The sequence below is a fragment of the Lissotriton helveticus genome, chromosome 4_1, assembly GCF_964261635.1.
Source record: "Lissotriton helveticus chromosome 4_1, aLisHel1.1, whole genome shotgun sequence".
Taxonomy (NCBI): domain Eukaryota; kingdom Metazoa; phylum Chordata; class Amphibia; order Caudata; family Salamandridae; genus Lissotriton; species Lissotriton helveticus.
The window spans coordinates 1,867,791,974-1,867,807,987 of record NC_136063.1 but is presented as its reverse complement, the minus strand read 5'-3'; the positions used below and the strand labels follow the sequence as shown (position 1 = coordinate 1,867,807,987).

Below are 16,014 nucleotides of genomic sequence, written 5' to 3'. Positions count from 1 at the left end.
AAAAAAGCTGTGCAAAAGTGATATAGCTTCACAGCATTACAGAATTGAATCCTCAGGGTGAGCGAAGGAGAATACATACGTGGGGAAAGATTTTACAATGTTCACCTGAGAAAATAAAGGCAAAGCAAAAAAGATGTTTTTATAACACCATACCTTTTTTTGCAAAGATTTCAGTCTGTAGTTAGGTGCAGTCAAACAGTATCTGTCAGGTGGCAATCTAGGTCCAGCATACGGCTTGATCAACGGCAAAGGCATTTGGTTTTTTTGTCTTGCGATGTCTAATAAAAACTGAAAAAAGAAAAGCTTCATTTTAATACTTTTCAGATGAGTGGCCAGAGTAATGATAAATACGTCGACATAGCTTACATCTCTTGGAGGGGGAGAGGTGAAAGACTGGTCTGTTCTGCACTGGATTGCCAATCTCACATCATCAGCATCAACGTTTGATTTTTTAGCATGGCTTGAGTAAATCTTAGCATCCTCCAATATAGTAGTGACATATCCTTGGGAAGGAAGGAAACAGTAACAGAACAACGTATTTGAGATTTGCAATCTAGATCAGCCTAAATATATGCTTTTTCCAGTACTAGAACATTAGCTCACACTGAAATACTCACATTGGTCCTGGTAAATAAACTCAATGATTTGACTAAATGATGTTGCCTAGACTGGTATTATTAATGTAATTAGAGGTAGGATTGCCACACTGCTAGAATTGAATGCTATTTCGCAAAGGCATAAACAAAGAAAGAGGTTGGAAAAGTAAACCGCTCAAAATAACAAACGTCAGTTTTTGCAGTTTCTATTTAAGAAATGTCAGTTATTGCATAACGGCTTAAGCTTTAAGGGGGAGCCTGTTCTATCCTTACCTGACACGCCGCTCTGCTCACGGAGAAGCCGACACCGCCAAGAGAGTCAAACCGACAGTGAAACCGCGCCGCCGCTCCGGGAACCACAACACCCGGCAGGCCACGCGGCGGCGCGCTGGGTGACGCGCACGGAGAGCGCGAGGCAGCCATAAAGAGCACACACCCGCGGCGCGGGACGCGAGCGGGACGCCCGGGGCAAAGCCCGGGCAAAGGGCGGGCCCTCTACGGCCCTCATCGGCTGGAAAAGGCTGGGCTGGGCCACCCCCCTGACACCTCTCACACAGACTATAAGGTACTGTCTCCAGCTAGTTCTATTTGATAATAGTTAACAGAGGCATTGGCCTCCTATTCCATTACTGGATGTTTTGATTGACTTGCACGGTACACCGTTGCAAACATTGACTGTACTCACCTGAATTGAGCCCTGAAAGGTTGTCTAAAATCACCAATTCAATTATGGGGAAAAAGCTGATCCCTGCCCCAGTTGAGGCAGTGAATACTATTGACTCATATCTTGTACAAGTGGTCAGTAACATCAACAATAAGAGAAGGCAATCTCTTGGCCTAAGTCAATCACCTATTTTGCACACAGATAGCCCCTCTACAAGTATTTTAAGTACAGCTACATCGGATTCACTCATTGAAAAACCGCCGTCAGTTTCTGCGGACTCTAATCCTCAAAACAATAGCACTGAGGTAGCTGCTGCTGCTGACGTTGACTTTCCAACAGATAGAACTGACTTAATAGATCTATCAGATAGTGTTTTTATTGATGTGAACCAACAGCTAGCTGTCACGGAGGAAGACCCACAATCTCCGCAGCCTTCGACACGGGCTGTTAGAGCCTGTAGAAGACTTCCAGCAAAGAGGGGGGGGAAACAATTAGGAAGGAAAAAACCTGCCACACCACCCACTAGGTTGGGGGGGAAATATGTAGAGCCCAACATTGATATAGAGTCCAAACGCATTGTCGATGATGATCTTTTTAATAGGATTCAAGAAATGATAGATATTAAGATCAGGACCATAATTAAACCTCTGATCGGGAAACTAGATAAATTAACATCTGAGGTCAAAAAACTGGGTGGGGTACATATTAAATTAGTAGATGAGGTAGAGAATCTATCCTCTCTCGTCACAAATCTAACACCCACAGACGTGGAGGTTACCCCAATCGAAAGTAACCTACAACCCATTCAACAAGGGCCGCTGCTCTTGCCAGCGTTGCCGTCAGTACCTATTCCTGGTCAGGATACTGCTGTAGATAATGGAGACGGCCGAAACAGCACCACTGGTTCTACAGTGGTTGCGCAACAAGAGGACGTTTCAGTCCAATTTATAGTGGAAGCTTCGCCAGTAGTGCTGGTGCTGGCGAATGTCCCTGTTCTATCACAAGGAAAAAATGAGTCCAATCAGGATCTAAAAGATAAAGCGTTACATTGGCTCTCTAAGAATATGTATATGGCCCAACAAGGGCTCGATAAATTGGCAGGGGACATTGTTATGACTAGGAGGGTCTCATGGATTGGCAGTAAGCCAAAAAAGTTTCAGGGGGACTGTGTCATCCTAAACTTTGCCAACGCCGAGGTTCTTCCAGAAATTTTGAATAATGTTTTCCCACCCCAACGTCGTAGTGGTTCGATAGTTCCTCTTACTCTCAAGTTCTTTTATGACGAGACTCAGCTTGCTACCAAACCCATTATCCCCAGTTACAAAAGAAACACTAATCCCAGTAGCTGGGGTGGGGGCACCACATCTCAACATTTTAATGACTGGTTTCAGCCCATAGTACATCGGGAGCCAGGAAGATTCAACTACCAGAAAGAGTTTAATAACAGGCCAGTCCTCGCACATGAACCAGGGTTTAATGGATGGGGTTCTGGTCTTATGGGTTACGAACATAGTGCGCGGGGAATTAGGCCCACACATTGGTTGAGAAACGACCATTTTCTTACACGTCCTATTACCCCACAACCTATGTGGAACCCAGCTTTATATGGACAGGGTCAGGTGGCTACTCCTTTTGAGTGGGGCTTTGCCACAGGAAACAGGTTTGGCCCTTTATCTGACCTGAACACTTGTGACTGACTCGAACCAGGAATTGACCTGGATAGGGAGGTGTTGAATAACTCACTAGTAAAATGTGGAGATTTAAACATTTTTGAGCACTTGATTAATTCTGTACCCAATGTAGCATCAGAATCTCAGGCGTTAATGAATCCTGTACAGCAACTGCCTTCATCTTGGACTGTGGCTGCTGTAAAAATGAGTACGCGGGGAGAGGGCTTACAGAGCCTGTGTCCAGCTGGCACAAGCGAAGGCCCATTACTGCAACTAGCAGTCGAGGGTGATTTAGAGGATGCAAATGCACTAAGGCCATCTACTGATTCGTGCAAGATTATTAGTTGGAATGTAGCAGGCTTAGCTGCAAAACGTCAGGATAATGCCTGGTTGAGCTTTGTAACTAAGCATCATATAATTGCCTTGCAAGAAACATGGGACACATCCAACAATCTTTGGTGGGATGGGTTCACCTGCTTTACCAAACCTGCAGTGGCTAGCAGGGCGGGCAGAGCAAAAGGTGGATTGGTAATTCTGTTTGCGTTAGACTTGGTGGGAAGCTACAGGCAGATTAGTACTGACTCTGACAATATACTAATGGTTGAAAGGGTGATTAATAAAACATGTAGGATTTTATATGTAAATTTCTACAACTCAGGGAATAGTGATTATAGCGGTCGCAATATCTCCAGTTTGGATAATATTTTAAACACAGCAGTACAGAATATCGAGTTAGCTTTTGAGTTTATTTTATTAGGCGATTTTAACATTCATTTATGTAATCTATCATGTAAGGGAAGAAGTACAAATGAGTTTGATGATGCGGCCTTACAGGGACCTCATTTTGAACATTCTGTAGAGGGCCAGGAGCTTGAAGATCTGTTGGCTAACTACGACTTATACGAAAATGATTGTGGCCTGAGATTGCCAACCTTTACCGGCGCCCAAAATGGCACAGTTATCGACTACATTTTTGTCTCACCAGGGATCTTAAATCGGACCATGGCTTATCGCACAGTTGCAACACACTATAGTGACCATAACCCAGTTTTACTCGAAGTGGCCTGGGGTGCTCAGATGGGGGCGCCACCAATGATATCAAAACTGACACATCCCCTGAGGACCACTGATCAAGACCGACGAGTGAAGTGGGCTAAAGTGATTCCGGAAAATTTTTATGAAAAATGCTTCCCTAAAATCAAAGGCCATGTGGAGCGTTGTAAAAATCCGGGCACGCAAGGTATTCACATAGTAGCAGCTTATGAGGCAATCTGTAACCAGGTATCTAAGGATCTTTTGGCGAAACCAATCCAGGGAGTACAAGGACACAAGCGATGGTTCGATTCGGCATGCTCGAAAGCCCATAGAGAACTGTTGGCAGCTTTAAAAAACGCCCCAAGGGATAAAGTTGTAATCTCGAGTTTAAGGAAAAACTATAAGTCAGCCATTAAGAATCGTAAAGACACCATTAAAAGTGAAACATGGGACAATCTTCTCTCGGCGGCAGTGCTGAAGGATAGCAGGAAATTCTGGGAGATCATCAAACAGCCCATATTCTCTGATGATAGCAATGCACCTATGGACTGCGTGATCACAGACGATAAATGGTTGTCTTTCTTTAAAAATGTTTACAGGGGTGATGAAGACGGTTGTAAAAATGGTCCATTAACTAATGTGGATGTTCATCCTATCATCTTTAATCCCCAAGAAGTGGAGAAAGCTCTCTTGGCAACCACCAAACATAAGGCACCTGGCCCCGATGGAGTCCCTGCTGACTTTTTTATGTACTCTCCTAAACTGTGGGCTGAGGTTATGTCAAATGTGTTCAATGCAGTTAATGGTAACCCAGCTCCCGCCTCGTGGGCCAGATCTACCATCGTCCCCATCTTTAAAAATAAAGGTCAGCGGGACGACCCCGCGTTCTATAGGCCCATATCCCTCTTGGACTCAACGATAAAAATTCTGGGGAGAGTCCTTTTATCTAGATTGAGGGAGAATGTTGAGGGCTGTGGCGGGCTGTCTGACCTGCAATATGGTTTTAGGGAGAGAAAAGGGACCATCTAACAATGTATTAATCTGCATTTACTCATCTCTAAGTATACGGTGGCCAAGGAGGGTTCTGTGTTTTTGGCATTTATGGACCTCTCCTCGGCCTTTGACCTCGTTAATAGGGCAAAACTTTGGTCAATTCTTTTGGAGATGGGTATTGATGAAGCTTTGGTCACGTTCATGGCTACTATGCATCAGGAGCTTTTTGCAGCTGTCCGAGTGTCAAATAATGGCAGATGCACCCCACTTTTTAAATCTTTAAAAGGGGTTCGGCAAGGCTGCATCTTAGCGCCCACGCTTTTTACCATCTATATTAATGGCCTGGGGGAATACCTGCAAGACCAGGACGCGGATGTGCCACGTGCAGGAGATGTCCACATCCCGGCACTCCTGTACGCGGATGACGCCGTGTTGATTGCCCGTACCGGTGTAGGTCTGCAGCGCCTCTTGGATGCTTTTGGCTCCTTCATGGATAACCTAGACCTTAGGGTTAATGTCTCCAAATCACATACTATGGTTATGGGCCGTGAGCGTTTTAAAAAAAGACATAAATCATTTTTCTGCAGAGGGGCCCCGGTGGCCAAGGTAACCACATTTCCCTATTTGGGTGTATTGTTTGACCAGAATGGAACGTGGGGGCCACAGATTAGAGCAAAGAGGATTGCGGTTATTAGATCTTCCTCAGCGCTTTTGGGCTTTGCTGGCAAGTTGGGAGCCAGGCCCATGGAAGCCCTTTTGAAGATCTATAAGTGCAAGCCTGTTGCTATTGCACTATATGGATCCCCTTTGTGGGGGTATGTAAATCTTGACCCCATCCAAAGGGCAGAAAATAGCTTCATAAGATCGCTTCTCTCTATCCCCCAGTCAACTCCGACTTATTCCATTCATAAAGAGGTGGGTTTACCCTACCTGTCAGACTCTGAGTTTAGCACCCTTAACCCTGTGGCTGAAAACGTGGTTGAACGAAGACCTTCCTTTGAACCACATAATATTGAAGGATGTTTTATCACTTGATAAACATAGTAGCATCCCATGGTTGGCCTATCTAATTAAAACATTCACTGATTTGGGCCGCCCAGAACTCTTTTTAAGCCCAGATAAAATTAGAGCTCTGGACATAGACCTTATAAAAAAGTAATTCAGGGTTATGAAGGAAATGCGCCGTGAGGAAGCTGAAATGCAGAAGCCAGCAGTTAGGGCTCACAATCTTTTGATGAGCGAATCCTCCCTTGCATCTTATCTCACTTTTGTTGCAGTCCCTTACCACAGGTTTTTACTAACTAAATTTAGGTTTAACCTGTTACATTTTTATTTAGGTTCCTTTACGTCTTGGCAGAAGCCAGACCTAGCCCCCCCATGCAGTTGTGACCATTTTTCTGTGCAGGACACAATGCATTTCATTATGTTTTGTAGCCTATACCATGAGCAGAGAAGAAAATATTTGCTCCCTATTTTGAAAGAAGCAGGCTTTACTCAGGTGCGTCCGGCGTTGCTTTATTTACAACTCCTGACAAATCCCCGTACAACTTTCTGTATTGCCAACTTCTTAGTGGCCGCTGCGAGGGTAAAAAGGGGGGGCCAAATGTCGCCTTAAAAAAAAAAAAATAATAACTTTTTAAAGTTGTTATGTTTTTCTTTTTCTTTGATATGAATTGTATAATGTATTTTCTATTTATTCTTGTATATAGTATTTATAATATGTACTTAGATTGATGTTTTTAGGTTATTGAAGGGCTATTTATGTATATTTCCCTCCTCAGGGTTTTATTGTTTTGTTTCTTTGTATGACTTGTAATGAGTCGAATAAAGATATTCTGACTGACTGTCTGACTGGCTTAAGCTTTTTATTCACTTTTTTGTTTAAACTAAAAGGTGTAAATCAGTTAAAAAATCACATTACTTTGTATGGCAGAAAAGTGGTATAAAACAGGAACAGATACCAGCTTTATATCTGGGAGTTGGAGAGGTTCTGTATCTTAACACAGCTATTCAAATATTAAGAGGCCCATAGTCTGTGAAAATCCCTGACACAGTAAAATAGCTTGATCAGGCCAAACCCTGTATGCCATTTAAGATAACTTACCAGATGTAAAACATCCTGAACTCTTGTTAATCAGAGTCTTTCTTGTACAAGTCATTAGTATTTCTTGTGCACTCTCCAGTTGGAAGTTAAGAAGGGCAGGTAGACTGATACAACAATTTATAGATATTTTATCTGCGAGAGGTAGACCAATTTCACCAGAGTTGAAACATTTACTCTGGGAAACAGATGTAAGACATTGCTGGAGCTGGAGCTTGATTTCTCTCAGATTGCGTCTCTCTTTCAGTTCTCAATAATAATAATAATAATAATAATCCACATTTGTATAGCGCACAATCACCCGTTAGGGTCTCTAGGCGCTGGGGGGCCGTCGGGAAGATTAAGCAAGCTATTGCCCAGAGTCACATGGTGCTGGGCTAACCTGCCGCCGGAGCCGGGGATCGAACCCTGATCCCCAGATTCCAGCGTCAGTCGCCCTGGCCGCGGCGCCACACCTCTCCCACGCGTGCCTTAGGTTCAAACAAAAGCATTAACCCACGGGCAATGTAGAGTTAGGACTATGTAGCTTGGATCCCATGGGATGACTCGAATTAGCAACCTTCCTTTGAATAATGTCTTTTGGGTTACATTCTAAAGAAACGCATCCCATAAATCTGATGCACAAACTTTAACAGAGGATCGATCTCCATCCAAGAACAAAGTGGCAATTTGAGGATTTGGGGGGAGGGGGTCGTCTGCATTTCAAAAATCAGTTAAGACATGCACATAAAGATGGATGTCGAGATAGAAAAGACAATGTGTTATCCTTTTCTTAGGCCTTATGGTGATCATTTGTACTCAAAAGTTGTTATCGTCTCTAGAATCTTCCATTTTTGTGTTTCAGCCATCAGTACGAATAGGGGATTGCAGTGTTTTATAGTGGAAGCAATAATAAAAAGTACTGAAACAAAAAGAAAAGCTCGGCAACATCAAATAAATGCACCTCTTCAAACTGTTTTGCACAGTCTAATTGTAGAAGGAAACTTAGAGAAATTAGATCAACATTGGAAGAGAAAAGGGCAAATAAGAGAACATGTGGTAGTAGGTTTTATAAACTGTTGCAGACAAATGCCCAACCATACACGCAGCTACATGATTGGCACTAATTTGGGGAGAGGTAGAAAATAAAAGTCTTTCACACTGGTATACACGCTATGGTAAAATATTTAAATTAACAAAATAATTCATTTAAACGAACCAAGTACTTAAGAAATGTTTGGCAACTGCATTACTGCTCATTTCCAGAGGGTGGCAAGCGCGCACTATTTTATACGAGTGAGCAAAGGAAAGGAACTGACAGCGTAATGAGCAGAAACGACCAACAGCAAGTATCTAAAGGACAGAGGTGGCGCAGCTAATACAGGATTACTGAGATTGTGTATGAATGGCAAAACTGACAAAGGCAATCAAAGGTTGCTCGTTTATACAGTGGCGGTTAGAGATCAAGTGAGTTGTAATACAAGCCCCGATTGAGTTAGACAGACTTGTTGGATTCGTAGGGGTTCTCACTCTGAGAAGAATTAGGAATAATTGGTTGCAAATAATGTATTTTAAAGCACAATATTCACATGATTTGCTAAAAGTAATACACTCTGAAAGGGCACTCGCCGAGCATAAATACTGTAATGGTACTCCAAGATAATACAGCTCGCCCTTCTCTCAGAGTTTACCCCATTTTATAAGAAAATGTGCCTGTGTCAATAATGACCCCCATTGTCCCTGGAACAGCATGTTGTCATGGGTGGGCACCTCGTACCAAGAATTACATCCAAAATGCCAGAGGCACAATTTTCCGTCAGTGCACTCGCAATAAAAGTAAATACAAGAAATGCATCGGTATTATGAGATACCTATGTCAGTCTCATGAAAACACGTGAAGACAATACATGATATGACTTCAAAGCGAATACTATTCAATATGAATATGAAGCTATCAAAAACGCGAAGGGTCTTTCACTTTTCTTCGTATATACTTACCTTGGATTATCAAGTTACCAACATTCAACGTGATTTACTTGTATTGCGAGTGCACCGAGGCCACCTTGCTCCCCTCTAGGGGGAACGCACTGCACACTTGCCATTATTGACGCCCATGATCCGAGGGCCATACCTGGTGCATCCACCTAACCTTACAAGGGGATGTATGACGATACATCGATAACCGCCACAACGCCAGCAATGACCACGCCGTTTTTACATCGCAAAAGGCATCACATCGCACGCATTCAGTGCGCATGCTGTCACCACGCTATTGTAGTGTGTCTGCCGCTTTAGGCAAATCCATCGCAGATCATCACATCGCATGCTATAAAATCGTTTTTCCAAAACTGTTTATTATAATATCTGGGGCGATTTGTATTGACCTATCTGGACGTGACGTGCTGTTTGTCCATGCCATCTGTCACCGCAGCACGCCCTGGATCTGTCACCTTTGCGTTGCATCTGTCACCTTCTGTGGCTATGTTATGAGGTCATGTTGCAGCATAGCATAAAATATCCAAGCTTCTGAGTGTTCGTGACCCCCCCAAAAAATGTATTTTCAATCTGCCATGTCATCTTGCATCAGCCTCCGTTAAGAACGCGTTTTTATTTGAGCAAGTAATAATTATCTTTAGTTTAAGAGTAACTTTTTTCTCAAAGTGTAACCATATGTTCGTAAAATAAATCAAATCCAATACAACTGATCATTGCAGGCATCCCTCACCTCTCCTGATCATTGCAGGCATCCGTCCTCTCCCGTGTACAAAACTAACGTTTTTTTCATAGTGTAACCATGTGTGCGTAAAATAAATCATATTCAATACAACTGATCGTTGCAGGCATCTGTCATCTCCCGTGTTCCCGCCCCTCCCCCCCATCTTGCATCAATCATAATGCGTATCTGTCATTTGCACGCATTAGCCAGCCTTTGCTAAGATGTCATCTCTCTGGCCGGTGGGTATGGTATGACGTCACCGCATAATGTCATATTCCATCTCCCATGTCACCGCAGCACACGCATCTTGCATCAGTCATAATGTGCATCATAATAATTGTAATACAATGCAAGTGTTCAATGCGCATCTGTCATCTGCACGCATCAATATTTTTCCTTCAATATAAGTGATCGGCATCTGAATCTGCATCCGTCATTGTCATCATCGCACCCGCATCTTGCATCAGTGATAATGCGATGGCAGTGCGTGAAAACACAGTTGGTGAAATGGGTGTTTCCCCTCACTGAAGTGCATCCGCACGATTTACTAGAATTTCTTTTAAATTGTAGCCAGTTTCGGTTGCGCTGGTGTTTTCCGGTGACTCAAAAGCAGCTAAATAAAAAATGGTGGCACTTGGGAAGTTAGGCAGTTTATTTTGGCGTGATACACATTTGTACGAGGCCTGAAAAGCTGCCATTAACATCGCATGCGTTGTAATTGCATGCGATGTTAATGGCATCGCGCCGTTGTAGCATGCATAGTAAAAGCATGCGATGTCAACGATTCTGCGATGTAAAAGTCGCGGTGCGACATCGATGTAATGGGTGTTTCCCCTTACAAGGGAATACCATTTCAAACTCACGCACAGCCGCGGTGAGCGTTTGTCAGTCTACTCGTAGTGGCAGAATTTTGCCACTGATGCCGTGCATTTTATCATGGATGACTCATGTGAAAAATTACCCCTTCTTACGGCAGGGTAAGCATTTTGTCATGGTTGCCAACATCCATATGCCTTGGTTGCACTTATGTATGTACAGAATGACGTATTTTAATGCCAGGACACATATTTTGGCACAAGTGCTACTAATGCCAAGAGTTACCTCTAGCACCCCACTATTTTGGCATGGGCAAGATTTGTGCCAAGAAGTACCTTTATTATTATGTGGCAACATGCCAGAGCCAGCACTTTGGCATCGGGGCTCGACATTACAAGAATTACCTCTGTATTCTAATACAAGCATTTTACCGTGGGCGCCACAGTAAACCAAGAATTATCACCAGTATGTCACGGACAGTAACACTTTAAAGGGGAACAAGCTCACACTCATTCGTGCTCACTTAAATCCAAAGCGATACCAAAGGGGATGATGGATGGATCGCTTGAGCAAATCAAACACTCAACCCCAGTCAACTAATCTGGGTTCAATCCATCATCATTCTTTAGCTCACCCCAGTTCAGACATGGCCATATAAAAATCAATCTGACCCTGTGCCTCATGGGAACAGTCCAGCCCAAACTACCAAGCCATGTCTTCCCTGGACCGGAAACAAGCATCCTGGGACCGGTTTCTGGCTATTCAGCCGTCATCAGTCAGGCTAGCTTGAATCCTGTGGTAAAGTGAGCAAGGGACCCACGTCTGGGCATACCCTGCCAACTTAGGTCGAAAAAAAGCGATACCAAAGGGGATGATGGACGGAGCGCTTTAGCAACTCAAACATTCACCACCAGTCAACTGATCTGGGTTTAATCCATCATCATTCTTTAGCTCAATCCACCACCCCAGTTCAGACATGGTCATATGAAAATCAGTCGGACCCTGTGCATCATGGGAACAGTCCAGGCGGAACTGCCAAGTCATGTCTTCCCTGGACCGGAAACAAGCCTCCTGGGACCGGTTTCAGGCTGTTCAGCAGTCATCAGCCAGGCTAGCTTGAATCTAGTGGCAAAGTGAGCAAGGGACCCACGTCTGGCCTTACCCTGCCAACTTAGTGTGAACACAGCAGTACCAAAGGGGATGATGGACGGCACGCTTGAGCAAATCAAACACTCACCCCCAGTCAACTGATCTGGGTTTAATCCATCATCATTCTTTAGCTCACTCCACCACCCTAGTTCAGACATGGTCATATGGAAATAAGTCTAACCCTGTGCCTCATGGGAACAGTCCGACCCGTACTGCCAAGCCACGTCTTCCCTGGAACGGAAACAGGCATCCTGGGACCGGTTTCTGGCTATTCAGCCGTCATCAGCCAGGCTAGCTTGAATCCAGTGGCAAAGTGAGCAAGGGACTCACATCTAGGCATACCCTGCCACCTTAGGGCGAACAAAGCGATACCAAAGGGAATGATGGACGGAGTGCTTGAGCAAATCAAACACCCCCCCCCCCCCCCCCCCAGTCAACTGATCTGGGTTCAATCCATCATCATTCTTTCGCTCACTCCACCACCCCAGTTCAGACATGGCATATGCAAATCAGTCTGACCCTGTGCCTCATGGGAACAGTCCAACTCCGTCCATCATGCGCTTTGGTTTTGCCTTGTTGGCAGTTACACTCGCTGACACTCATTCTCAAAACACATGAGCAAACACTTTCTATCTCTTGCCATCAAGCACACAACTTTAGAGGTGTTTTTAAAAAAAAAAAATTACTTTCACTTGGATAGACCCTCAAAGGAGGTGCACAGACCGTAATCACCGATTCAGAAATCTGTAGGCACATGCTACAGCAATCAGTCTCTTGTTTTTTCACCTCACACTCTCCCAACTCATCACAGGGTTGGGTGGAGCCACTGAGGTTCCTGACCCCCACTGCACCATGATGATATGGGAAAGTGTGTAGTACCTTGTGAACTGTAGAACTGGAGCCTACAATCTGAAGGCAACCCCAGGTGCTACCTTTAGAGGTTATACTATAGCACATCAAAAATGGGGTGGCCCGGATGTGTTTTTTTGTTTTTAGGTCAACGCTGGGTATTTTCCAGCCCTAAAAATCTCTCTCATGGCTAGGGCAGGTGTCTTTGTTGACATACATCTGACAGATTTCACTGCCTCGGTCTACTGTTTGCAGCGATCAGATTTTCTTCTCATCAAACGAACAGTAGACAAACATTGATTATTCACTATTACAATATTTTGAAAACGGTAGGAAAAAAGGGCAGAGCCTTCAGGCCCATTAGGAAGAGCCATTAATACATTTACTACACTTAGTTTCTATTTTGCGCCGTCTTGTTGTTCATAGGAGTACCAGACTATTTAACGTCATCAAGAATATGATGTTCTACTCCTTGGTGTTTAACATCCTAATCCATTCTGAGGGTTTTGTCCCACTCAACTTCACAGGTGACCTGCAATTAACATGGTGTTTGAGTCTGCGTAATTTATATTTTTGTGCATGCATTTACTCAAGTTTACATGTACATACAGACAATGTACTACTGAATTTGAAATTAATTTGCTATGACTTGTTAAATTGCCTTTTTTCTGAATTATGCTAAACGGGCATAATTAAGTCTCAACGCCATCTTTTTTAAAAGGAGGCCTTTTTCAGCATGTTTACTGTTCATCATTTCCGTAACAGAGTCGTGTTTATTTCCATTGACCTTGTTCTTGAAGAAAACTTTCCGACATGGACACATTAATGTTGAAGTTTCTCAAGGCCCTTCCACTAGCTCCCTGCACTTTCATTCACAATAATTTGCTGCTGTTCTTATAACTGGTTTGTTCTGCCATCTCCAGGTGCCATTAGAATAGGGTGGGCAAAATGACTGCTAGATGGTAAGGCAATATGATGCGAAATAGAGCTCTGTTCTGATTTGCTACAGTGCAATTCCTTTGCTCACACCACTTTTTTTTTAAACAAACTATATTGGTTTGAGAAGTTGGCCTGGCATATGATGTCCACTATTCTAGTGGGAACCTTGCACCAGTTCAAACGACCCTTATTGATGGTAGGTTTAGACAACATTTATAGAAAGCTATCCTAGTGGTAGCTGTGGAGAGCAGCCTTCAGGCTAAGTCTTGAAGGAATGCAAAGCAGCTTGTTTTACAAGTCTATAATCTCTTAAATGATCAAATGAAAGTACACCACACAAGGTATATATATAAAATGTATGTATTTCTTCTCAACACAACCCCTCTAGTCTCTTTATGAGGCTAGAGGTCAAAGTACAACACAAGGACTTAAATAGCACACAGTAAACTAGCACAGTATGGTCTAGGGGCCTCACAACCCATATACTAAAATACTAAAAAAATGGTATAAGAACCATGTGAGGGATAGAAGTGAGGCCTATGGCCTGTAGAACCGCTGGGGCAACCAGGAACCATCCAAGGTAGGGACGCAGGAGACCCACGGGGGACGCGTGCAGTGTCTAAACACAGCCGCGAATCACCATAGACTTCTATGAGGAAAGTTTAAGTTACAAAGTTAAAGATTTAGGACACTTAGGAGTGGAATGGGAGGAACCCCTTTCAGCACTGGACACTTCGAGAGTCAAGACCCAGGGGAGCACCGAAGTACTCGTGTTACCTCACCCAGGGAAGCCGAGTGCATAGGTGCCTTTCCGTGTCGGGTTTCGTCGTCGATTCCTATGGCAAGCTGCAAAGAAGTGCTGCAGGCGACCAGGAGCAAAGTGTCCGGATGGATCCAAGGGTGGATCGGAGATCTGAAGAACCTGAAAGCAGAGGGGACAGAGTTTGGGTCACTAGCCAGTGACCAGGATGACGACAAGAAGATGCCAGCCGATGTCGGGTGCTTTAAGGTGAACTAGGTGAAGCTTGACTCTTCAGCCACGAGGTCCAGGAGGCATCGACGACAACCAGGAGCTGGATTCAAGCTGTCCCACGTCCACGTCGGATGTCGAGTGCTGCAGCGTCTGTATCCGGATTGGACCCAACAAGCTTTGGCAACATCAGCCCACGCAAGAAGCCAAGATTGGCTTTGGTGCAGACCAGCAAGGTCTGAGGGACTCACCCTTTGGAGGGGAGTCAGGGCACGTCTGGAGCAACCAGGAAAGCCCAAGAAACAAAGTATTGTCCTTCGTGGGCACCCACTAGCCAACGGACTAGAGATCGCGAAGAAGCCTCGAGCTGCGGTGAAGAAAACGGGCCCACTGAACACTCATGGAGTGTAGGCCTCTCAGCTTCGGTGCAAAAGGGGCACGGGCAACAATTAGCCCAATGCACAACTTCGGTAAGTAGGTGCACTTGCAGGATGTCCAGGAGTTCCAGTCCCACGTTGATAGCTACAGGTCTCAGCTTCGCTGGGGACTCGTGTCAGCCTCGGAGATGTCTGGCAGTCCTTGTCCTGTGTAGCAGATTCTTCGGGATGCGGCGATAGCTGCGAAAATGCAGACCGGCAAGATGCTTCTTTGGTGCCTGTTTGAACAGGGAGGTCACTCCTTGACCCCATAGGAGGTTTCTTCCGTCTTCGAGTCGAAATGGAATGTCGAAGGTCCAAGATTTCGTCTTCAAAGTTTCGTCCAGGGTAATCTAAAGTCCTAGGGACTGAGTGATGTAATATGTGACGTCATCAGCAGTGCATTGCAGGCGCGCAAGTTATAGTGAGTCCAACTAACTATAACGTGGGAATTTCAATGGTTTTATGTCAGTAAAATTTCCAGCTAACTATAACTGGTGTGAAACCTATGGTTTTTTCAGTGAATTTCATAGGTTTTGTAAATGCTAATATCTAACTATATATAGGGCCTCAAACCTATGTTTTTTTCAGTGAATTTCAAAGGTTTTTTAATAGCAAATCTCTATACCTATGAAATATAATATTTTTTATAATGAATTTTATATTGTATATTTATGTAATACTATTTTTTTATGTATATTTTTCCTTTTTTTTTTTTTTTAAATGTTTTTTTTTTTGCCCTGGAGTGCTCCCGGTGTGCGTACCGGTGAGCGCACCGGTAAGCGCATTGTTGCGGCGCGCCCCGGTGCGCGAACCGGTGAGCGTCCCGCTAGTGCTATTTCCGCGAACGAAAACATCATCGTGACGTATCGCGTAGCCGCATGATGCGTCTTATGACGCACGGCGTAAGCGCACCCGGAAGTGCCCGAGCGTATATGATCGCGCAACGTAAGCGCGTAGTGTAAGCGCGTCGGGTCATGTGACCTGAAAATAACACTTTCATTGGTTCAGAACAGTTTTGTTTTCCAAATGATGAAAGCCCGCACCTTCTTTCCTCATTCTCACCTGTTCTTTGACTGAGGAAGACCTGTTTCTAGTAAGTGAGAAATGGCTACAGTAGC

The 16,014-nt window shown here is 44.2% G+C and overlaps 1 protein-coding gene across 1 annotated transcript in view; it reads right to left on the bottom strand.

Moving 5' to 3' along the window:
* LOC144829407 (transcription initiation factor TFIID subunit 9-like) overlaps positions 1–16,014 on the bottom strand; it is a 113,206-nt gene that overhangs the window by 40,414 nt on the left and 56,778 nt on the right. Inside the window, exons 3-4 of the mRNA XM_078688527.1 lie at positions 367–503; positions 154–288 (exon numbers count right to left, since the gene is read on the bottom strand). Of these exons, the coding sequence (XP_078544653.1) occupies positions 154–288; positions 367–503 (272 nt within the window). The remainder of the gene's footprint in view (positions 1–153; positions 289–366; positions 504–16,014) is intronic.